General features: G+C 35.9%; 1 protein-coding gene across 1 annotated transcript; it reads right to left on the reverse strand.

Annotated features, from left to right (window-relative positions):
* Positions 1-6,110: 6,110 nt before the first annotated feature.
* On the reverse strand, positions 6,111-21,356 carry LOC127450281 (transmembrane protein 236-like). Its single transcript, XM_051714255.1, has 4 exons — positions 21,080-21,356; positions 17,036-17,108; positions 12,664-12,787; positions 6,111-7,728 (listed from the first exon to the last, which is right to left on the reverse strand). The coding sequence occupies exons 1-4, from the start codon at positions 21,352-21,354 to the stop codon at positions 6,875-6,877; spliced, it is 1,326 nt and encodes a 441-aa protein (XP_051570215.1). The 5' UTR covers positions 21,355-21,356; the 3' UTR covers positions 6,111-6,874.
* Between the last annotated feature and the right edge of the window lie 4,799 nt (positions 21,357-26,155).

A 26,155-nucleotide genomic window follows, 5' to 3' on the forward strand; every position in this document is an offset into this window, starting at 1 on the left:
ACTTATAAACACTTTTCTCATAGTTTAGACAAAGTTTGTATCCTGTCATGCGTCAAGGGGTGTGTGTAGGGTGGAGTGAGGTGGGGTTTAACAGAAATAGCATTTCTTGTTAATCCAAGAGGAAGGTGACAGACAGACACATTTTCAGTGTCCTAACATCATAGCTTTTCAAAGTATGCCATACTAAAGAACATTTTCAAAACTCTCCGGCCACTTCCACATTAATACGTTTTCAGTTGAAAACGCATTAATTTCGCTTTGTTTATGTCGATCTATCACACTAGAACAGCGATTTCCTCCACTGAATATAGAGCATTTCGAAAACACTCTCCATTGATGCATACTTTGGAAAACAATGACATTAGGAATTGAAAACGGATTAGCATGGATATGGCCTCAGTTTTGGGTGGAGGAAAACGGCGTTCCAGTGTGGATGATAGGCGTAAAAGTCAACCTAGTCTCATAGAATGACCGTTACTAGAACTACATTTTTGCAAACTGACTTTCACGTGCCAAATTCGACTTTTCGGAGTCGTTTCCTGGTGAAATTGATACTAGAAGTGCTACAACAACCGTTTTATTCACTTTCACACAAATCATGACTACAATGGCTGATTATGCCTTTGGTGTGATTATGTAATTAGCTTGCATGGTAGCACACCTGATAGAGTGTTGGATTTTAGACTTGAAAGATCGTGTTCGAGCCCAGACAAACACGCAAGTTCACTCGAAACACAAGAGTGTCATAGAAGTGACACAAACTGATGTGGTTGCTTTAGAAAATTTGCTTTTGATTTCGCATTTTGTTTTTGGACACTATTGGTTAGGTTTAGGGTAAGGATGTCTGTTTTGTTCACCTCTCATTGGATTTTATATCACTATTGGTTAGGTTTAGGTAAAAGTTTTAGGCTAGGGAGGTACGTTTTACTCATTAAAACCTCCATCTAACCTTCACCTTAAAAACCTTGTCTGTTACCTCACCATTTCACTTGCTTTTGTCGCCCCCTGCTGGACATTTCACAAGGCAACTGCAGCGAAACGTAATAAGCCACCTAATTTTGTTTTGCAAGAATGTTGCCACGGTCACGTAATGTTCATGAGAACAGGCTGGTAAACGTAGCAAAATCATTGGGCCTTATTCATAAAACATGAGCAGAACAAATGTGCGTGTAAATCGTTCATACATGTAAATAGATTCCACTGAATACCATTGGACAATTTATGTAAGAATGCTTTTACTAACGATTTAAACAGATTTGTTTTGCTCATTTTTCATGTATAATGCCCAAATTGTCTTCAACCGAAAATGTATTAGTGTGGGCATGCCCTAAAATTCTACATACTTGAAAGGTTATTCGCTGACATTGTATATAAAAATGTTTGTATGATAGAACCTCAATTACATACAAATACAAATGAGGTCAAGTAGCAAGTAAATATGTTTAAAGTTCATTTCAATGGTATAAAATTAAGTAAAATTTACTTATCTTCATGACACAATATTGATTAAAGTGAGTGAGTAAATTACAGTTTTACTGGAACATTTCATGTTTTAAACTTTCCTTGTAAACACTAGTTTAATCATGTACTACACACATACAGAAGTCATGACACAGGGCTACGCAAGAAAACCTCAACAATTGGTGTGCAAACAGATTTTGAGTAGAAAATTAACTTCAGACTTCACAAAACAAGAAGTTACTAAATGTAACAACAAAATCAACAATAAAAACAGTGTACATAAACTTGCAAACAGTGAAACCATGCAAGCTCATTAATTATTCAAGCCCAGTGCAAGCTGGGAACACCAGCTTCAAAAAATTAAGTAAAATGTACTTATTTCATTTACCTGTGCGAATAAATATGACAAGTTTTTGTTTTTACTCTAGGATTGATACAAGATGGCAATGCATTGTAAAGATAACAAACAATCTTTATACTTGATTTACTTACAAGCTAGAGCATTAACTTTTACATGTTTGAATTAAGTAGCTTACAAATGTACAATTTACTTAATATTTTCAAGTTCACACTTAAACTAACTTATTAAATGTAGAAAGTACTTAATCTTTTCTGCTACATTTAACACAAAATATTTTCTTTTCTGTGTGTGGTGAATAATAATAATTACAAAAAATACAGTTCAAGAAATCAAAATAAACAACTGGCAATAATGTACTGCTACAATAGGTACATCAGTCAAAAAAAATATCTGTTTGTGAAAATATATTGCATTTATTCATGTTTTTCATTGAGGAATTTTTCGTAACATTTTGTGAAGTAGATATTTTGTTTGTAATCTATTCTCGCAAAATCAGAAAATATTGAAATATTAAGTTGAGTCGCTGAAACTACTTCAAAGTATGGTGTTGAATAAGTGGGGTGTACCAGCATAGATTCTCTCTCTCCCTCTCTTTTTTTTATTCATTCAACGCTATTAGAACAAGAGGTATTTGTAAATAGTCACATTAATAACATCATTATCATTGCCAGATATAATACTTTTTTCTCTCCCCTTTTCTCCCCAATTTTGGCATGCCCAATTCCCAATGTGCTCTAAGTCCTCGTGGTGGCGTAGTGACTCGCCTCTATCCGGGTGGCGGAGGACGAATCTCAGTTGCCTCCGCGTCTGAGACCATCAGTCTGCACATCTTATCTCGTGGCTTGTTGAGCACGTTATCGTGGAGACGTAGCACGTGTGGAGGCTCACGCTATTCTCCGCGGCATCCACGCACAACTCACCACGCGCCCCACCGAGAGCAAGAACCACATTATAGCGACCATGAGGAGGTTACCCCATGTGACTCTACCCTCCCTAGCAACTGGGCCAATTTGGTTGCTTAGGAGACCTGGCTGGTCACTCAGCTACCCTGGATTCGAACTCGTGACTCCAGGTGTGATAGTCAGCATCTTTACTTGCTGAGCTACCCAGGCCCCCAAATATAATACTTTTAAATAAATTGCAGTTCTTTTAAAACTGTACATGTTTTTTTGTTTTTTTTAAACATGTTTATATATGATTTGAAGTCATTTATCAAATGAAAGAAATTTGGTTTACAACGAGCCTATTTTCTCTTGTGCATGTGGTATTTTCAGTGATGGGCAGTAGCTTCGCTACAAATAGCGAAGCTATTAGCGTAACTACATTTCTGAGTAGCGAGACGGTAGCTTCGCTAGTTTTTAAATCAAGAAGCTTTTCAGTAGTGAAGCTATATTTTTGACCAGTGATGAAAAAGGTCTTTTTAAAGTTCAGCACGTGTGCAGCTTGTAAACAACTTCTGCAGGTAAATACATTTTCCAACTAAAAGAGTATCAAAACACATATTAGCCTACATGAAAACACATAAAAAAGTACCATGACATTACCATGTTTTTTGGACATGTACCATTACCTGGACGCACCATTTAAATGCAATGGTAGGCTATATGAATATGGTAATCATATATCAATTTACCATGGTAGTAACATGGTATTCTTTGAAGAACTTTGAAGCACCATGCAAATACAGAATGGTACATAAATATGGTAATTGTATATAAAAGTACCATGGTATTACCATCTGATACCATCAGATATCACATTGTTATTGCCCAGATGTGGTCTCTCTCTCTCTCTCACACACACACACACACACACACACACAAGAAATTTGGCATCTGATGATATATCCTGTAATTCTGTGTCTAGCTGCTGTATTTCTGTATTGTATAGATGAATATATAGATGAGTTTTTATACAGGAATGTGCCAATGAAATTATGTTTAAATGGGTATGTGTTTGTAGAGGTATTAGTATAAATATGAAAAATAAAATGTAAAAATAATGACTTTAAATGTTGAACACATGGGTTTGTATAAGTACCATGTCTAAATATTCACATGATAAACATCATGTGAATACGTCTTTTAGATGCTTTGTCTACGACAGTATGCTCCGTACATCTGCGGTTTAAAAAAATATGAAGTAGCTTAAATGTAGCAAGCTACTTTTGGCGTGTAGCTTGTAGTGTAACTGTATTATATATTGTTCTTTACGTTCCAGAATATCATCTTCAAAATAAAATAACACATCGAAAACATGATTTTTTTTACTAACATCCCAATCTTCTCTTAATATAGGTTTCCAAATCCTTCCAAAACAATCTTGAATAAATACAATGATAATACAAATGAAGAGCATCAACTTTTCTTGAGTGTGGAGCAGTAGTATACAGTCCTTACTTACTTCCTGAAGAGAGAAATATTATTCTCAGAGTCTTGTGGGATGGTCGCTCACCATCGATGCCAACAGTCCTGTGGTCCTTTGGCTTACTCTATCTGAAACTGACATTTGCACAAGTAATAACACCAAGTAATCCATTTAAAGAAATGTGTGTCTGATTTTTGAGTGCAAAGTCGCTACTGAAGAAAAAAATTAAAAGTTGAAATTACAAATAAATATTGTTGTTCAAGTTAAAAAGGTTAGTGACTAATCCTACCTCAGCAACTGTTGCCATTTTAGCAGACAAGATTTTGCTCTTTTCTAATGTACCCAAGAAGTCTACGAAAGACCGTTGGATAGATTTGAACTAAATTTTATTAACCAAAAAAAGCATTAAAAGGTACAAAAAGAGGATAATTGTGGTATTTTCCCCTTTTCCAAATAATGTCGAAACAATGTGTCAGCTCCAACATGGTCTCATGAGAATTCAATCTAACTCATACAATTTAATTCGTATGAAAACGTTCATTATACATTAACCAATGTCATGAACAGGCGTTCGGAGACCGGAAGTGCCACTTTTCATGTTAATGAAAGTTCAGATTAGCATATTGAGTACATTGTAGAAACATCAAATGATTTCTTCTCTTTTAGGTGACTGTGATTGCCGTTTGTATGATTCTTAGTCAGTCTCCCCAAGTCTTTAATCATGTTAATTCATAATTTAACCATTTCTTTAAAGGAAAACAGCAAATTAAAATGCTTTTCAGTGTCAAAGTTCATCCCAAATCAGGTTAGCATAATTTTGTTTTTCTATTCAGTTCATACCACATTATGAGCACATTTTACAATGTTAACAGAAATCTCTGAGGCGTTTTTAGTAGCTGAAGCGGGGAAGAGATTAGTGTAGGGTCCCGCATGTCAAACAAAAAAATGCTGTGTGTGTGTGTGTGTGTGTGTGTGTGTGTGTGTGTTTTAAGTATTTTAAATAAATAAAAAAAAAATCTAAATATATTTTTAAGTATACAAACATTTTCAAAATATATAAGGAAAATATTTAGCCAATATATATTTTTAAATGTTTCTATTAACATTTTTCTAATGCTAATTTAACACTTTAATGACATATTATAAGATAAAAATTTGGAAAACCGAGTTGTTCTAGTCCACCCACATTTGCAGGTGTAATTAAAATATAATTTTACATTGGAAATGTATTTTCTTTCCTCTGAAGTACATTTTGTCATTAAAAAAAACAAAAACTTGCTAGTGCAATATTGCAGACATTGTTGAATTTTGTATGACAAATTGATGCCATGTTTTTGAAAAGCATCTGCGAAATGACTAAATGTAAATGTAAAATTTAAAGGTTTAAATATAACATATTTTAAAGTTATAAAAATGTATTTCTTTCAGTTGTGCTATTGTATTCACAACATATATTTACAATAAGTTTCAAATTAATTTGTATTATTATTTATTCATTTATTTTTTGCAACATGGGTTTGGAAGATTGAAAAAAAAAAAAGAAAAAGGTTCAGTTGTCTCATTCTCTCAACTGTGAAGAAAATGTTGATTTAGTGGGATATAGACACAATGGCAATTCTTGAGATGATGAAGCTCAGCAAGGAGGAAATGAGAGTTACAATCTTCAGAGGTCTGGAATACGGTCATAGGGAAATCCTGCTTCCTGCCCAGTGTAAGAGAGGACTGAGAGCAGACAAATTCCTGAAATGGCACAAACCCGCAGAAAGGAAGTGAAAAATAAGGTGAAAAAATACAACTAAAATGGCATGGGAGAATGACAAGTTTGTAGAAGTGAATCCCACGGGCACCAAGAAATATTTGAGAGAAATCTCCAAGAAATCACCAGATGTTCCTGTTTTTCAATTTTTATTTTTGTCTGCCATTGAGAGAAAAGAACATTTTGAAATTTGTCTGAGCTGTGGTAGTGGTTTGTGCTAGAACCAAACAAAACCAGAAACTGTAAAAATAAGTAAGAAAATAAAAATCACACTTCTCAGATATAAAATATTTGTTGAATATAAATGATTAGCACATTCAGTACATTAAAATAACAAGAAATTCACTAACAGTCGCTTTGTCAAATCTGTAAAGTGCAAAAATAAAGGTTCTAATTCTTTTCAGGTCCACTGAAATTGCTATTTAACTATCCTGATGTCCCTTTATTTTTGTCCACATGTTTCTAAGATTTCCTAATCCTAAGAAATGTCATTCTTGAGAAGCCCAACTTCTCCTCCTATGCAGTATACTATTTTGAAATCCTGTGATGAAAAGACCAGGATTTCCATGCTGGTTCAGATTGGTTTGTATTTTTTAGTGCCATTTTGATTCTGATGTAGATGGTGGACCAGTATAGCCATGCTTTTCACCAACAAAAAATTCTGGTCAACCAGAGTAGTCCTTCTGGTGAGGCTAGTTGACCAACTATGTCTTGCCGTTCTGGTGGGAACACCAGCAAACGTGCATCCCATGTTGGGTTCCAGCATCATATGTTGGGACCACTTTTTAACCATGTCATTTGTTCTTAAATTGTCTTCTTATCAGTGCTCTTGAGACTGTTAACAATCCCATTATTCATTCTTGCGCCACTGTAATGTATATTTTGCCAGTTTTCATCATGTGTGGGCGACTGAGACCTAACCAGATCCATTAGAACATCCTCTCAGTGTTGAAGACCCTCAGTTTTGTCATGAAGTTGAAGTAGATGTAAGCCAGGCACACCAGCAGATTCTTCATCAGGTAAAGTAAGGGCGTTACAAAACCAAATATAGCAATCAATGCCATCCTCAAGATCAGGAAGGGTAGATCTTGAAGGGCCACGCCCAGAGGTGAAAGGAGGGGACTGTGTGGGGTTAGAACCAGTCGCATTGTGGAGAGGAAGCAGAAGAGGTAAACTGGTAATGCCCAGCCCGAAAAATACACAGGGGTGTGGCTCGCTACCCGAACCATCTCAACAGTGTCCAACCAGAACAAGAAACTGTCCGCAAAAACCTCAGCACGGGCGTCACTAGCCAGGAGAAAGCCGAGTGGTCCAGAATATGGTGGGGCATTTGTAAAGTTCTGGAAGGGTATGCCTGACTGTGGACAAATTCCCATAATGCCAAACGGCTGCCCTTGGTTGCCTGGTAATCTTGGAATTGCACCATTTCCGGGCAACCCTGGAACTGTTGTGTTGCCTTGAAGCCCTGTGACTGCTCCATGGCTGAGCAACCCTGGAACCACCATGCTGGCGAGATGGCCTGGAACTGTTCCGTTGTTGGGCAACCCCGTGACTGTTGTGGTGCCCGAGTGACCCGGGACATTCCCATTGGCAGGTATACCAGTGGCATTGCCAGGCAGTCCTCGCACGATCCCGTTCGCTCCCACTACGCCATGCTCTGTGACTGCGCTGGCATTAGTTGCTGCAGGTGATGGGCCTGTCGTAGGAGTGACAATCTGAGTAACTCCTCCAACATGTGTAAGCATGGTAGTGGGGATATCGGCATCCCGTGCCAGTTCATTAGCTGTACAAACACAGAAAACACAGTTTAAGAAAGCAGATTTGAATGCAAAGCAAAATTTCAGTGCAACTTTAAATTAGGTGTTGTTAAATAATTATGTACTAATATTAAAATACATACAATACAATGTATTTATTGTGTAACTACATGTTGTTCTGCAAAATTCTCACAAGATTCACATTTGCTGCTACTGAGGTTGATGTACAGGTAGGTTTTGGGGTAGGGTTAGGGTTTGGAGAAAGTTTAATAATGTAACTACAGATGTAATTAAATGTAGGTACTTTAAATGTAAGAACATTGCAACAACGTATATGTACATAATAAGTACATTGAATCAAATGCATAAGTGCATAGTAGTTAAAGACACCTGATATAAAGTGGGTCCAAAATCTCTACACAGTTTAGATAATGCATGTAAGATCCCAGAAAATAAGACATTTTCAGGGATGATATGATCATTGGTAAAAACTTACTCATTCCAAGACACCATCTTTCTGATCATGTATGTGCATTTATGTGTGTATTTGAAGACATATTTCCTGGTTATGAATTATAATTATTTTCTCGGACAAATCATAGAGTTTCAAGAGAAAATGAGGTACATGTAAGCTTCTGTAAATATTTTAGTTATCAGAGTAACAAGTCACACTGACAAAGTTGTAATGGTTATTTGACCATTGCACTATTAGTAACAGGTTAGAAGCGTTTTCTGAATTTAAGAGGACACAGTGGAAGCTCTACTTCCTAATTTCATAATTTCTATAGAATTTGCTAAATTCCCCTTTAGAAGAGGAACCACAAAATAGTGAGTTAAAAAAACGGAGTGTTTGGTTTAAAGAAATATTTTGGGTTAAATACAAGATAAGCTCAATCGACAACATTTGTGACATAATGTTGATTAATACAAAAAATATTTTTGACAAAAAAAAAAAATGCCACAAGACAAACAATATACATGTTAACATGATTTTAGTGTGATAAAATTGCTAACTAACCTTAAAATCAAAGATTTTATCACACTAAAATCATGTTTACACATTCCTTTAGAAACAGAATGAATTTTAACGTTTATGGACTGGCCCTATTCGGTTCCATGGTAAGTGCCTTACTGCTACTGCAATTTATTTATTTTTGTATATCATTTTTTTATATTGATGAGTCAAAATATTTTTTGTGGTAATAAACATTAGGCAACAAATGCTGTTAATTGAGCATAAACTGTATTGAAACTGGAACATACCTTTAACCCTATTAAGTTTTTAAAGATTTCCTGTTTCAGTGGCATACCCAAAATTAAATGCTTATAAAAATATAAAATAAAAAAAAGAGGGTCAAGTGTTTGGTATCACTGTAAAGAAAACTTTTCAAAATGTTTAATGATATAGATAATGATACATTCTGAGACTCTCGGCCTAAGAAACTGCTAAAAAAAATGACCAAAAAAAAAAAAAAAAAAAACAATGTAGCCAAAAAATGTACTTTTATTAAATTAATAAATAAGGTGGCTCCGAAAAACTTTTAAAGCTTTTTTTTCCCCAATCATGTCACTTGTAACTGAGTAAAATTTTGTGTTGATCCAACAAAGGAATCAAAAGTTCTAGCATTACGAATATAATTTACCCTAGTGTCCAAAAGTCTCTCCAAACAAATAAAACAATAATTGTACATAAGGACTAATTACACATACATGCAAATACAACAATGACTAAAGGTATGCTCTCTCATGCAGGCATGAGTAACAAGATCTCATTCAGTTCCATTCTGTGTCATTTGAGTCATCATTGAGTCTGTGTCATGTACTTGGCACCATCTCCTGGTGGCCATACGTAATGAGAGTGAACGATCCTCTCTGCCCATATTTGGATGACTTCCACCTCTGATTGCAGTGATCTGATTCCTAATACGATTGGTTTAGCGTTCCATGATGCTGGACAACATACTACATCATTTCCGATGAAGTCATCTGATCCAGGAAAGCTAACGTGTTTTTAGCCAGATAGCACATTGTGTGCTGTGAGCATATTGTGCTTTATGTGGATTATCTAATGATCTAATGACATGTAACATGTATGTCAAGACAGACTGTATACTTAGCTATTACTTGCTATATTTTTGTCCTTGAGTAAAACAAGTAGGCTGGTTGTTTACTACTCCTTGAGAGCTTTCCTTAAGACATATGACACATGGCTATTTGATCAGTTTGATGTTTTTACTGTGCATTTAATATGTGCAGTGCAAAATTATTAATAAATTATCAAAACGGAACACTTCTGATTTGTCTGCAGATTTCAAATCCCTTGTTCAGTTTTGGTCATAATGCCTGCATGCATTGTGAAGTACAGTTTTTAAGCTTTAAAACGATACCTATATTGTGTTGGTCAAGACTGTAGTTATTAATATTTTGATTTTGTTTTTTCTCAGTGGGCCCGACATAGAAAATATATATCATATTGAATGATGTCTTTTTTTAACTGTGTCCTTCTAAAAATATGTATATGTCTGCTTTTTATTAGTTTTGTTCAACATGTTTTGCCTTGTGTACATTTATAGCTTTTGATGTCTCATCAAGATATTAGGCTTTGCATGTGCCTTTAATATCGTTCACTTGTGTCAAAAATTGTGAGGAACAAATGTGTGAGCTTCAAATAATGTTGTTGACTGAAAGGAGTCAAGGACCGTGTTGTTCAGTTCATCCTGTGTGGATTAGAAACCCTTCAACTCAACGCTGACCACAAAGAGATGTGGGCCTTTCATGTACTTAGCACAAAATACAAAACAGTGACAACATAATTGAGCCAAATCACTTTGGACCCCTCTGTTTGTAAACATTAAAAAAATATTCTGTATTGAACAATGAAATTTCATTTCACTTTAATCGATATTCCTGAAATGTCACTTAACATAAATGGTGTTTTGAGGGTTATAGTGGGTGTTGACCCTGTCTTTCAGTATATTTTTGAATACATATGATTATAGGAACACAAGGTCCAAAATTGACAGCCAACAGCGGATTGAGAAATTATTGTAAATTGTAATAAAATTCACAGAAACTGTGAATAGCATTGTTGCATATTATATATATTTTGTGTTTCATTTGTTTGTTTTGGTGGCTTGATGCAAGGAATGTGTCACTACTATAAGTTTTTTCCCTTACTTACAACAACATGACAAAAAATGATCATCCTTAAATTGTGATTTAAACCATATAGTAGGCCTAAATGTCAAAAGTCATATTTATGCATTGAAGCCAATTTTTATTCTAATTTGGTTGCCAAGTGTTAATGTTTGACCCTGTGTTTAAGGATGTCCAGGGTTGGGAGGGTTATTTTTGAAATATATTCCACTACAGATTACAGAATACATGCTGTAAAATGTCATTTGCAATGTATTCTGTTAGATTACTCAAGGTCAGTAATGTAATCTAATTACATTTTGAATTACTTCTTCAGCACTGGCCATTTTTCTTTTTCACTTGTTTTGACTATAAAAAAGTAAATAAAGTAAGAGAAACACACTTATATATATATATATATATAAAAACATTCTCTGAAAAAAAAAAGCCTAAATATCTTAAGCAGTTTTGCTACTCTAGTAAATTCATCTTTTTTTTAAGGTTTTTGATATGTCTTTTTAATAGAAAAACAATATTTAAAATATTTTTGCAGTATATCTTTGCCCTAATATCAAAGGTCTTACTAAAGAAAATATGTTGTGCTCCAAAGTCAGTTTTCATCATACTGTAGATTTCATTATAAAATATAATCGTGTCTGGTAACAGGTGCATGTAAAGGCAAGAAATAGCATTTTATGCTGCTCCAAACTTTGAAACCCCACAGTGTGTAAACAACCACATCCTTTTCTGATCGTATGTGGATTCTGTTCATAGAAAGAGGCAGAAAATATATTATTTGTAGCTTTCTATTCGATGCTAAAGGCAACATTGGTTAGCGTTTCATGCAAAAATACCCCAACCGCATAAAAACTGTGACAAAGGCATGTTATCGTGTATTTATTGGATTTATGTTTCGTCTGTCAAAGCATTTCTAACTGTTTGTTTTTTTTAAGCTGAAGAAACATTATGCGGCTCTTCTATTAAGATCCCAAATTAAAGTTCCTAAATGACGTCATAACCACCTTTTCACGCATAGCAGTATGAATGTAACACATCATGAGAAAGTGTTTCACCGCTGTTCAAATGCACTTTGGATTGCATCATTTATATGTATAAATGTTTTTCATCTGAAAGGACGAAATATTAAATGAAACAAATGACAATAAAATGCAAAGAAATCTCTTCAGTAATCAAAATACTTTTTGAATGTAACTGTATTCTAATTACCAACGATTTAAATTGTAACTGTAGTGGAATACAGTTACTTATATTTTGTATTTTAAATACGTAATTCTGTTACATGTATTGCGTTACTCCCCAACCCTGAGTATGTCAAGCTTTGCTTCTTTACTGGGTACTTTTCTGATCTATTTTTAATAAGATGTCATTTTGATGAGCCAGCATATGTTACCAATAATAAACTGCAATGTTGGTGGAGCTCTTCTTGGAAAAGAGAACTTTTGGTTCTGTATTTGAGCCGCTGTCGTTCTTGATTTCTCAGTAAATTTGAGGAACTAAAAGAAATAAGTTGATTTAAATTAATTTATCAGCAGATGTTTTGAATATATATATATATATATATATATATAAAAAAAACATTAACCATTTCAAAGCAAAGAGTTTTCTTAATAATGTGTAACAAGAAAATCAGAGTAAGAATTTATTTCGATAAAAAATATATTTTGCACAAGTGTCCTGGAATTCTTTCATTTGCTGTAGATAATTATAATATTGTGTTCCTGCAACAGTCCATTTCATTTTGTGCTTCGTAATATAGTATGTGTATTTAGTTGAATGCCGAATGCATGTGGTGGAGTTTGTTTTACCTTGGCCAGTAAGTCTGCAGTGCCGGATTCTTTCCACTATATCGATGCAGATTAGGGAGAAAAGAACGAGTGAAACTGGCAGTTCAGCAAATGTATCCAACCTCAAATCATTTCTAATCTGCACCTAAAGAGTGGGGGAGAGAAAGAGTAAAAGAGAGAAATGTTTTATATTTTTACAATTGTTTGAATCTTCCGTCTGTGTACCAGCTTTTTGCCAATGCAGAAAACTGTATACCTTGGAATACCAGTCCGTATGGGGATTTCTGCACTGGGAATGCTGAAGCACGTCTGTTTCCCAACAGACAAAGTATTTTTGAACTCGGGGATGAGGAAAGCAGATGCACTGTCTTCACTTCTTAATATTCATATTGAGCCATATTTTATAATCTTATATTTTATATATTATATAATATAATCAATTTATTATGTAATATACTATACAGTATTGTAGAAAGCCAGGAAACTGGTGATTTACTGAATATATATTATATTATTAGTAAATGGTTAGTTGAGGCATAACATGTCCATTAAACTTTTTTTAGCAACATCAAGGTTTTAGTCTCACTATGAATGAATTAATGTTGTTTAAAATAGTTTTAGATGAAGTATAGCATGTCACACTGCAGTTCAACTTACCAAAAGTATTTTATGTCAGTAATATAATATCATATAATATTAGTTTTATATACTGTATATTATATTATATTATATTAAAAATGTATTTTAAGGAATGCATACTGAGTACTTTGCAAGAATTCAACAATACCATACTGACTGTATGCAGTATTATATGCAAGGTATTATATATAGGCCGAATATCCCGGGTTCAAAACAAGTTAAGCTCAATCGAATTTGTGGCATAATGTTAATAACCACAAACAAATATGTATACAGTGAGGCACTTACAATGGATGTGAATGGGCCAATCTGTAACCATTAAAATACTCACTGTTTTAAAAGTATAGCCACAAGATGTAAACAATATGTGTGTTCAAATGATTTTAGTGTGATAAAATTGCTAACCAACCTTTCCGTGTAAAGTCATATCCAGTTTACAACTTTGTTGCCATGACAATGTAACACCTTTAATTGCCAAAAAATAAAAAAATAACATTTACATCTCAAAAATACACGAGCTTTATCAGAAAAAATTATTTAACTTAAAAATGGCCCTATTCACTTCCATTGTAAGTGTCTCACTGGAACCTCGATGTTTGGGTTTTTAAAGAAAATGAGGGACGATTCGAAATTAATTTTTAACATTAAAATGATGCCACAAATGCTGTCGACTGAGCTTAACTTGTATTGAATATGTGCAACTAAAGCTTGTCATGCCACAGTCTCAATGCAATGATATATAATGAATTATATTGTACAATATCCAGTGTAAAGATATTCACTGATGTCTTAGATTTTTAACACATTTCACATGGTCTCAGAACTGGAATTTTAAAAATGCTGGGAGTTGGGATATGTCTTAAATTTAAGCATGCAGCTGATACCTTATGCAGCACACACATACAGAGAGAGAGAGAGAGAAAGACATTAAACTGAGTCAGGAAGTGAACACCTTGAATTCTTTTTCTAACCATTACAGGAAGAGCAACTGCTTATCAGTGTGGCGCATCATCACAATCAAAGACAGCTCAGCTTTTTCTGCTGTCTCATTACGAAAGATCACTAGAACCTCATCTGTTAGCAGGAACTCACTCTCAGAGGAACGATTATTGCTCAGAGTTTGCTCTTTAATTGCTCACGAGTCTTAATGGTGCTCTGAACTAAGTTTTATTGAAGAATCAACTTTGTGTCAGTTGTTTCTTCTAAAATTACTTAGGAGCATTGGCGTAGAATTGGGCAGGGGGACGAGGGGCCCCAATAATGAATCTGTCCTTGTTTATATATTTTTTATTAATGCTGAAAATAATTTAGTATGAGGTACCTTGCAATGGTGTGACTGTGAGTCTGTCATAATCAGACAAAAAACGGAAGTCCCCCCTCCATTGTACGAGGTGCTATCGCCCGAGTAGTATTGTGCAATCCCGCTCTAGCATAGAAGGAGGTGTCGGGGTGTCACTGTTACTTTTGTTAGCATTGGCCAGGATGAGACAATCACACTTCGTTTATTATTACTGGATGAGGATTTTTAAAACTGCTTTTTTAGATAGTGCTGAGGCGGATTTCCATTCACAGGTATGAATCCTTGCAATTATCAGTTTGTATAAAAAAAATAATAATTAAAAAAAAATACTATTTAATCTAAAAAATGTCTCCAATGAGATATTAAACGTTCTGAGATTAAATTTTGGATGCATGTATATATATATATATATATTACAGTTTTTCTCAATCGCTTTGGCTCAATTCTCGAATGAGAATTATTTTGTTCAAAACAATAAGTTCAAATCTCTGAACAATTAGTTTCTTGTTCACACCAGATTTGAATTTCTTATTCATTTACGTGTTTTGGCACGTGTGTGCAAAAGAGTCAGTACAATTGTCTACAATTTGCACAATAATTAAATGCGCATGGCTTGCTGATCAAAACTGATGAACTGATTCGCAGTGAAATTGTCACTCTTCTTTCATCGTGTGAGCCATCACATGCAAAATGATCCATTCAATTATCAAAATCTGTCAGACATACATGTATATTCCATAAATATCTATGACATGTCAGCTAAATCTCTGGCCAGACCAACAAGAGTGACAGGATGTCCACCAAGAAGATGGGAACTTGTAATGTTACGTCCTGTGAGAAGGTACAAATGATAGTTTTTTACAGAACTACTGCAGGTTTTTTCACTGTTGCATTTATTTTATTATTTATTTTTTTATTTTTTGCATGGATGTCATTTTTTGGCAATTTTCTGTTTGCTATATTTGACTTTACATGTAAGAAATCTGTAAAAATGGACATGCAGATGTGAATTTTCTCTTTACATGTAACACATTGCTACAAATATAAATGTACTGTAAACATACAAATGTGCATATCCTTATTCTGTGTACTACAGTATTGTACAGTATTGACTTTTCCCAGTAAACTTTTACCTACTGTTGAAATCTGTATCTAAAAAGCTCATTGTGATACACGATAGCAATCAGCTAGACAAACCTGACATTCTTGTATAGTACAGTAAGCAGTCAGTGTCAACAAAAAAGTAGAACAAAAATGACATTTGTATATAACAAACATTTCCAGGGTTGACTGCCATGGTGAAAAAACATCTAAATATTTTACCCGTACAGCTCACACGATGACAAAAAAAAAAAAAAAAACTTGTCATTTTGGTGGCATTGGCCATTTTACTAACACAATAACTACTGTTGGTTTTGAAGCATGAATTAAAGGTTTTGGGTGAGTTACTACATTTTGCAGACATGCAATAGAGTTGTGATGTCCCATAAAACAGTTGTGACAATTGCACTTACAGTTTAGAAAATGTTAAGACTGTTTCAAAGAATGAGCCAAAGCGATTGAGAAAAACTGTAATATACAGATAATTAAAATGCATTGCATTATTTTGGCACACAAGTAAAGCTTTCAAAAAGACAATACAAAAAGTGGCTTTAGAATCTCATATATTGTTTATTTCCATATTATTGAACATAAGCCTATCATTGGTCTACAGTTCACAGCAATCCATTTTGCAACTGAATTCATCAGTAAGTCTGAGATTTATTATGAGGGCTTGTTTAAAGAAGCGTCAGTGTACACCACCAATGCACACGGTGGCTGTGTCAAGTTAAACGATGTTTGAAACTTAGCAAAACACGTTTAGAGTCCTGCGTTCGGATTTGTGCTCCATCAAGCTGTGTTTTGAACGCAAGAACGTGTTCTCATCTTGTGCTGTCTGCTGTCGGGGAGTGTGGTTTGTTCTCTGGATAAGCTGTGTGTTGCCTATACAGCTGGAGTTTTACATACTGCCCTCTGATTAGATGATAAGAATATTTCTTATTATGGTCCAGGGACATGATTTTTTATATAATTAATCACACTGAATTAACGTGTTAAATCACCTAGAAACATTACAACCCCCAACCCACCCCCTCCACCATTGCTTAGGGGACATTAGAATGGACTCTCAGCACACAACTGTAGACATACGGTAAGCCTATAGAGATATAAAATGAATGTGAATAGCTCTAATTATTTGGTCTTGGAAGAATTTGAGTTCATATTGAGATCTCTGACTTTTGATTGCAGACTTTAATATCCTGGCACAGCTTTCGTAAGACCCATTTGTGTGTAAAATAAATACTAGTGACATACAATATGAAGATGCTACATTTATAAGATGTACAAAATCTCTGGACATTGGACAGCAACATTTAATTCAGTTTTCTATGAATACTCCACACATAGATTTACCTCAGAGCTGGCTATGAGGAATGCAAAACAGGGCAGCATTGAGAGGAGCACATAAGCCAAAGCAACAGGCCTCCTAAAGGAAGGAAGGAAGGAAGAAGGAAGGAAGGAAAGAAGGAAGGAAGAAGAAAACAGTTCACAATCATATTGCCATTAAAAGTTATCAGATAAGACCACGTACAAGCCGGCGATGACACCATACAAGACACCAGGGTCAAAAATAAAGTGGGGCTTGTGGCAAAAATGTCAAAGAAGGTGACAAAAATGCCCTTGTAATTCAAAATGTGGGGGTAAGCTATTCCCATTGTATGAATTATTCTGTCTTCAATTGTAACACATACACTCACTGAACACTTAACCCTTATTTAGATTTGGGGTCAAAATGACCCCTTTTGAACTTTGCTTCTTTGAAAAGCATGGTTTCCGTCATCACAGTGGCATGAGGTTTGGTGACTTTTCCTACATTTGCTTTCTAAACACACACAAAAAAAATTGGGCAGGATTCTGGTGGTGTGGTGGTGTGACAAAAAAAAAAAAAAAACTCACACTCATTGTGTTCAGGGTCAAAATTGACACCACATAGGAAATGAATGGGTGAGATGTTAAAACTGATAAAAAAAAATGTAATGTGTCAAATAAAATCAATAAATCAGCCACAATGCAGAACACACACATACACAGAAATGAAGGGGTGATACTATAACACATCCAAAATGCGTAACGCACATGCTCCCTCTCTCTCACACACACACAACCACATACAGAAATGAATAGGTGAGACTATAACAGAAGCATTTTTTTTATAGAATTTGTCAAATAATAGAGAAATGGTGATACCATAACACATCCAGAATGGAGAACACACACACACACACACACACACACACACACACACACACAGAAATGAAAGGGTGAGACAATAATACTTAGCACACACCAAACATGCTCACACACTTGCACGTACACCAACACACACACACACACACACACATGCAGACACACACACATACACATACACACAGATCAAAGACTGAGTTTGACACTTCAAAACCAAAAAAATGCTAAACTTTGACAAAAATAGTGATTTTTTAATTTCTTTGATAATGTCTAAATATATAACCAAATGCATAACGTGTGATAATTTGTAAAAAATAAAATAAAATAAAAATAATAAATAAAAAGTGTGTTTGCTACAACCAAGCAAATGAGTGGACCTCTGCAACCATTTACTGGTTATAGTTGTAATTTCAGACCATTTTAATTTAAAAAGTGCTTTTTCCTCCAGCAGATGGCAGCATTTTGCCCCTAATGCATGACACCTTTTTCATATTTTCTCCCTGAATGAAACTGAGAAATATACAGTAGATCTTTACTGAAGTGAATGTAACATAAAATGTTCGTATTGTATATGAAAATTAATGGTTTGGTTAATAAACCAAAAACATCACAAATTTATAGTTTTTAAATTAGTGTAGTTAGTGTTATTACATTTGTTTAAAAAAAACAATTTATGGTTCAAAATTACACGATTACTGTTTGGGATCCAATTTGACCCCAAAGACCACGAGAATGCACCCGTAAGGACAGCGCACAAGGGTTAATTGGGAACACCCGTACACCTACTAATTTATACGATTATCTAATCAGCCAATTGTGTGGCAGCAGTGCAGTGAATACAATCATGCAAATATGGGTCAGGAGCTTCAGTTAATGTTCACATCAACCATCAGAATGGGGAAAAAATGTGATCTCAGTGATTTGGAGCATGGCATGATTGTTGGTGCCAGATGGGCTGGTTTGAGTATTTCTGTAACTGCTGATCTCCTGGGATTTTCACAAACAACAGCCTCTAGAGTTTACTCAGAATGGTGCCAAAACAAAAAACATCCAGTGAGCGGCAGTTCTGTGGGCGAAAATGCCTTGTTGATGACAGAGGTCAGAGGAGAATGGCCAGACTAGTTCGAGCTGACAGTAAGGCTACAGTAACTCAGATAACCGCTCTGTACAATTGTAGTGAGCAGAATAGCATCTCAGAATGCACAACACATCAAACCTTGAGGCAGATGGGCTGCAACAGAAGAAGACCACGTTGAGCACTTTATTAGGACCATAGTGTTCCTAATAAAGTGCTCAGTGAGTGTAGTTCTTAATATAAATTTAGAGTGTAGATCTTAATATTAATTACAGGCCTAGTATAGATTAGAAGTGTTAATGAGTTGATTAAACTGAAGTATTTGACAGAAAAGGATGAGACATAGTATATTTTATATGGTTAGGAAACATTTGCTCTAAACATTTGTCTTAATATCAAATTCAAGTGACAAATATTACCCTTTAATGCAAAAGTCAATTTATGACTATGCATGGTAAAAAAAATAAATAATAATAATTACATTTTATTCAGCTTATGGGGGTTCTTGAGTTACAGATACTACAAAATGTGAATTAATTAAGCATATTTTAGATCCTCAAGCGCTGTCCCAACTAGCCTAATAGAGTTTTTTTTTTTTTAACTATTTCTTATTGAATAATGATGCTGATTTGCAAGTTCTATCAGAAAAGACACTGAATGATTGGAATTATTACGAATGTAGAGAAACGTATAATATTTGGCGTAAGCCCCATCCTATGGTTTAGCGCTCAGATACTTGCTTGAACTGTCAGATCCTACTGGAGGCGATGACGTCAAGAGAGCGGAGCTTACCCCAAAAGGAATAAGAACCTTATTTAACCTATACCCCCAAAAGAAAATATAAAACCAAATAATTAGACTCAGGACAACACCCAGGTCTTCAGAAGGTGAGGGACAAATCTGAAGGAAGAGGAAATATCAATGAATGATGCAAACATAAGAATGTATATGACTGTGTGACATGCTATTATTGTGCCAGACCCTGCACAAGGGTAGGCAAGCTTATTATAATGTAGAGCCTCTGTGAATGGGTGTGCCTTGTTGTGCAATAACTTTGCAGTTGGGTAATCAATGCTTGTGACTGAGTCCTTGCTTGTCATTGAGCCTTTGTGAAAAGGCAGGCATAATTGTGCAGTAACCCTGTAAAAGTGCAAAACAACGTTTTGCATTTGAGCCCTTGATAAGAGCGACGTCTTCTGTGCAATACTCGCAAAAGGACAAACGCTGTTTGTGTTTGAGCCCCACGATAGGGGCGATGTGGTTTATGCAATACTCCTGCAGGAGGACAAAAGAACTTTGCGTTTGAGCCCTGATAAGGGCGGCGTTGTTTGTGCAATACCTTTGAAAAAGAATAACACATTTTGCATTTGAACAACATTTTGCGTTTGAGCCCTACGATGGGGGCAAGCATTGTTTATGCAAAACCCCTGCAAAAATAAACAAAGCTTTACCATGTGAAGGGAAATTAATGCTTTCTTTATAAACCGCATTTGCGGTGTTGTGGGATGCTTAGAAGCACGGACCGCAAGACATGCCGCAGTTGCGGCACCTAGACAGCACATTTGTGCTGCTTAGGATACGTACCACAGTTGCGGTGCCATGGGACGCTTAATTGCATGGCAAGAAAGACGATCCGCAATTGCAGCGCCTGGACAACACATTTGCCAGCACTGCCAGCACTGTTTTTATCCCAATGAAGTCATACTAATACCTTGCTTACCTGCTACTAAATGTTATTTCCCCAACCATGTGCACATATAGTGAACACATATTCACATATGTCAGGTATACCTGACACCTAAACAACAATACCATGCAAATTGTACACTCAGACACCTTACTAAACAACAATACTGTACATGACAAGTGTAATAGTGTTTGTTTATAAATAGCAGCCTATGTAATATTCACTTTACTTGCAGGACAGTACTGTAAGAATATACAGAGGTATTCATACCACATGCCATGCCATACACACACCAGATTTATGGTGAAACAACACCACAACTTGATACTGCATTAGTCACTAACATCCACCATCATGCCCACAAATTCAAAGCCACACACACTGGAGTCAGTGAACTGCATGAAACCAAGAAGAAAAGACACACTCTTTCAATCTGTCTTTATCTCACCACTTCTTCCGAGCAACCAGTGCCTTCTTCTTCATAAACACCATGTACTTCATAGGTAGCCAGATCAGCATCGCCATTGATGTCACATAGGCCACAGATGAAGCCACAATCAGCCAATAAGCTGTTGTAGAATTCCCACCTGTGGGATGCAATTGGCTCTTCACTCGAGCTACAATGAGGGCAAAACGTTGCATTATGATAAAAAGTGGAACGCAGAAGCCGGCGAACTGCAGCACTTCACAGACAGCGAACTTAATCTTGCTCCCTGAGCCCATGCTGTGGAAGGGATGCCAAAAAAAGAATTAAAAAAATAAAGGACCAGGTGTCATTGGCTTCCAGACCCCGTAAAGGGTGGGGGGGTTATTGTGCCAAAGCACTGGCATATTCCATTCACAGCAGTGTAGCAACCCGCCAGGCTAATGCTTACTCTGCACTCACTATTGTGTGACCAAATCAGGCCAGGCCTGAACACACATGAAGTCAACACACACACACACACACACACACACACTACCAGAGCTAATATACACAAACAACATTGGCATCATGCAAACATACTGTATGCTGAACAGATGTATGCAAAGTGACATACAAAGCCCCCAAGTATTTGGACATTTAAGTCACACTTAAACATGAATGAACGTCAACAATTCAACCACTTTAATACACATGACATTTTAAAAGTACTTTCCTTGCACCTTGAATTCATGAGAGTGTATGCAACTTCATTATTATTTTCAAAAGAGTTTACAAATGCATTTTTCATGACTTGATATTTAATTAAATAAATAAATAATAATTGTATTTAGAACCCCAGTGAGCAAGCCAAAGGCAACTGTGGCAAGGAACACAAAACTCCATAAGATGTTGGTTAATGGAGAAAAATAACCTTAGGAGAAACCAGGATCACTGTGGCAAACCAGCATGAATATAATTCCAATATTAGTTATTTGTGTGCAGTGCAAGTCATGGTTTAAAATGAATAAACTAAGTAAGTGTTAAGGGCCAGTGTTTATACAAAGATTTTGTAAGAACTGTAAGATTAATGACTAATGACTTTTGAAGTTCATCCTGGATTAACTGCAGAAGTTCACATAGATGCATTGTTCTTTGTTAGTTGACTGATGAAGGCTTATGTTGGCAATTAATTGATAGTCAATATTTTCTATTTCAAGAGTGTAGTCCATCATTGGACCAAGGTGATGCAGGCAGAGATCAGTGAGGTGCATCGCAGTTTAACCTGCAGGTCATTTTGGTGAGGTTCAGTGGGGTCCATCCTAAGTCCAAGGTTCAGGCAGTGGCATATGATGTATCCCATGTCTTACAGTTGGAGGTGGCATTAGTTCATCCTCTGAAGTCCGTCGTAATAGACTGAAGTGATGTCTGGCTAGCACCGGCTGTAGTTCATCTTTCAGCGACACGTAACAGTGGAGTCCGACACCAAGCAGGAATGGAGCTGGATCTGGCCGACTCTGGTAACCTCGGGATATGAATAGGGAAACAAATATAATAATATTAGCGTAGATGCCATTCAATTTATTGCAGAGTTATAGATTATGAGAAATGTTTCTGGTTCCAGCAGACCTAACTAAAGCAGCCTAATTGTGTGGTGAAGAATAAATTAGGTGTATGCCTGGCTAAATTGTGTGTGTGTGTCTGAGTCCTAAACAGTGTTAAGGGAGTTTTAGGGAGACTATTCCATAGTTTTGGAGGCAAATAGGAAAAGGATCTACCTCCTTTTGTGGATTTTGATATTCTAGGAACAATTAACAGGCCAGAATTTTGTGATTGTAATGAACATGATGGAATATACAGTGGATATAAAAAGTCTACACACCCCTGTTAAAACAGCAGGATTTTGTGATGTAAAAAATGAAACAGATAAATCATATCAGACTTTTTGCAACTTTAATGCAAATATTACAACCTCCGCAGTGCCACTGAAAACCAAAGTGACACATTTCAGAGAAAAAAAAAAAAAAGAATAAAAAACTTTGAATAACCTAACTGCATAAGTGTGCACACCCTTTTATAATTGGGTATGTGGCTGTGTTCAGAATCAACCAATCATCAAGCTCATGTGAAACAGTACACACCTATATTCACCTGAAGTGACTCTGATTAACTCCAAATAAATCTCAGCTGTTCTTGTAGGATTTTTCTGACATCTTCTTGGTTGTATGCTACTCCAAGAGCCATGGGCCACAAAGAGCTTACAAAGCATCAACGGGATCTCATTGTTGAAATGTATCGCTCAGGTGAGGGCTACAAAAAAATTTCCAAGGCATTAGATATACCATGGAACACAGTGAAGACAGTCATCAACAAGTGGAGAAAGTATGGCACAACAGTGACAATATCAAGAACAGGACATCCCTCCAAAATTGATAAGACAAAGAGAAAACTGGTCAGGGAGGCTGTCAAGAGGCCTACAGCAACATTAAAGGAGCTGCAGCTCTTTCTGGCAAGTACTGGTTGCTCCCTACATGTGACAACTATCTCCTGTATTCTTCAAGACCAAGCCTTTTCTGACAAAAAAAACATCCAAGCCCAGCAAAAACCTATATCAAGTCTCCCAAAACCATGTGGAAAAATTTGTTATGGTCTGATGAGACCAAAATTGAACTTTTTGCCCAAAATTATAAAAGATAAGTTTGGTGCAAAAACAACACAGCACATCAACAAAAGAACACCATACCCACGGTGAAGCATGTTGGTGGCAGCATCATGCTTTGGGGCTGCTTTTCTTCAGCTGGAACTGGGGCTTTAGTGAAGGTGGAGGGAATCATGAATAGCTCCAAATACCAGTAAATTTTGGCACAGAACCTTCTGGCGTCTGTTAGAAAGCTGAAAATGAAGAGATCTTTCACCTTTCAGCATGACAATGATCCAAACCACACATCCAAATCAACAAAAGAATGGCCCAAAGATTAATGTTTTGGAATGGCCCAGCCAGAGCCCAGACCTGAATCCTATAGAAAATCTGTGGGGGGACCTGAAGAGGGCCGTACACAGGAGATGCCCTCACAGTTTGACAGATCTGGAACATTTTTGCAAAGAAGAGTGGGAAAATATTCCCAAGTCAAGATGTGCCAAGCTAATAGACTCTTGTCCAAACAGACTGAGTGCTGTAATAAAAACTAAAAAGTATTAGTTCAGGGATGTGTACACTTATGCAGTTAAGTTTTTTTTTCTCTGAAATATGTCACTTTGGATTTCGGTGGCATTGCATAGGTTGTAATATTTACATTAAAGTTGCAAAAATTCTGATATGATTTATCTTTGTTTAATTTTTTACATCACAAAAACCTGCTGTTTTAACAGGGGTGTGTAGACTTTTTATTTCCACTGTAGCATGGTAGAAGGTCACTTAAGTACTGTGGAGCTGGACCATTCAAAGCTTTGTATGTAGTTGACAGAATTTTAAAATTAATACAAAATTTAACAGGTAGCCAATGTAACGACGATAAAATGGGGCTAATATGATCATATTTCTTGGTTCTAGTCAGCACTCTGGCTGCTGCATTTTGAACCAATTTAAGTTTATTTATTGAACCTGCTGGACATCCTCCCAGTGATGCATTACAATAATCTAGTCTTGAGGTCATAAACGCATGAATGAATTTTTCGGCATCAGCAACAGATAGCATGTGTCATAACTTAGCAATATTTCTCAGGTGGAAGAATGCTGTTGTACAAACATTGGACATTTGAATTTCAAAGGACAGATTGGTATCAAATATAACACCTAAGTTCTTCACTGTAGAAGATGACGTAACAGTACATCCATCGAGAGTCAAATGATATTTCTGATGCTTATTTTTAGAGGTTTTTGGCCCAATAATTAGTACCTCTGTTTTGTCAGAATTGAGTAGAAGGAAATTTCTGGCCATCCAATCTTTGATTTAATTGATACACTCTGCTAATTTGGAGAATTGTGAAATTTTGTTGGGATTAGAAGAAATATAAAGTTGGGTATCGTTGGCATAACAGTGGAAACTTATACCACGATTCCTGATAAAATCTCCCAGGGGAAGCATATATAAGGAGAAAAGCAGAGGCCCTAAAACTGATCCCTGTGGCACTCCATACTTAACTTTTGATTGATTTGACAATTCCTCGTTTACACATACAAAGTGGTAGCGGTCTGATAAATAGGACCTGAACCATGCTAATGAAAGTCCACTAATGCCAACATAATTCTCAAGTCTATTCAAGAGAATGTCGTGATCTATTGTGTCGAAGGCAGCACTAAGATCTAAAAGCACTAGAAGAGAAATGCAGCTGCGATCAGATGATAAGAGCATGTCATTTGTAACTCTGATAAGTGCAGTCTCTGTACTGTGATGGGGCCTAAATCCTGACTGAAATTGTTCATATATACCATTTCTCTGTAGAAACAAACATAGTTGGGAGGACACTACCTTTTCTAGAATTTTCACAAAAATGGGAGATTTGAAATCGGTCTATAACCAGCCAATTCGCCAGGATCAAGCTGTGGCTTCTTAATAAGCGGTTTGATAACTGCCATTTTAAAGTTTCTTGGGATATGTCATAAGGATAGCGAGGAAGTAAATTAAATCTAGCATATGATTATGGCGATGAGTTGGTCCTGTCACATTTTGTCTGATTGTAAGAGAGTTGAGAATATCAGTAAATGCTAATCCCAATGTGACATTTTCATTATCTATGTGAATGTTGAAGTCACCAACAATTAAAGCTCTATCTACAGTAACTACTAGATCTGATAGAAAATTTGTAAATTCACCAAGGAAATGAGAATACAGCCTGGGTGATCTATATACTGTAGCAAGGGCAAAAGACAACAGAGATTTTTTTATTTATATCTGACTGAGTCACATTAAGCATTATTACTTCAAAAGACTTAAACTTATATTCTGTCCTTTGAGTAACACCAAAAACTTCACTGTAAATTGTAGCAACACCTCCTCCTCGACCCTTCAGAAGTGGCTCATGTTTATAACAATAACTTGGGGGAGTAGATTCATTTAAACTAATGTATTCAACCCGGTTTAAACCAGGTTTCAGTCAAACAGAGCACATCCAAACTATGAT

The sequence above is a fragment of the Myxocyprinus asiaticus genome, chromosome 2, assembly GCF_019703515.2.
Source record: "Myxocyprinus asiaticus isolate MX2 ecotype Aquarium Trade chromosome 2, UBuf_Myxa_2, whole genome shotgun sequence".
NCBI lineage: Eukaryota > Metazoa > Chordata > Actinopteri > Cypriniformes > Catostomidae > Myxocyprinus > Myxocyprinus asiaticus.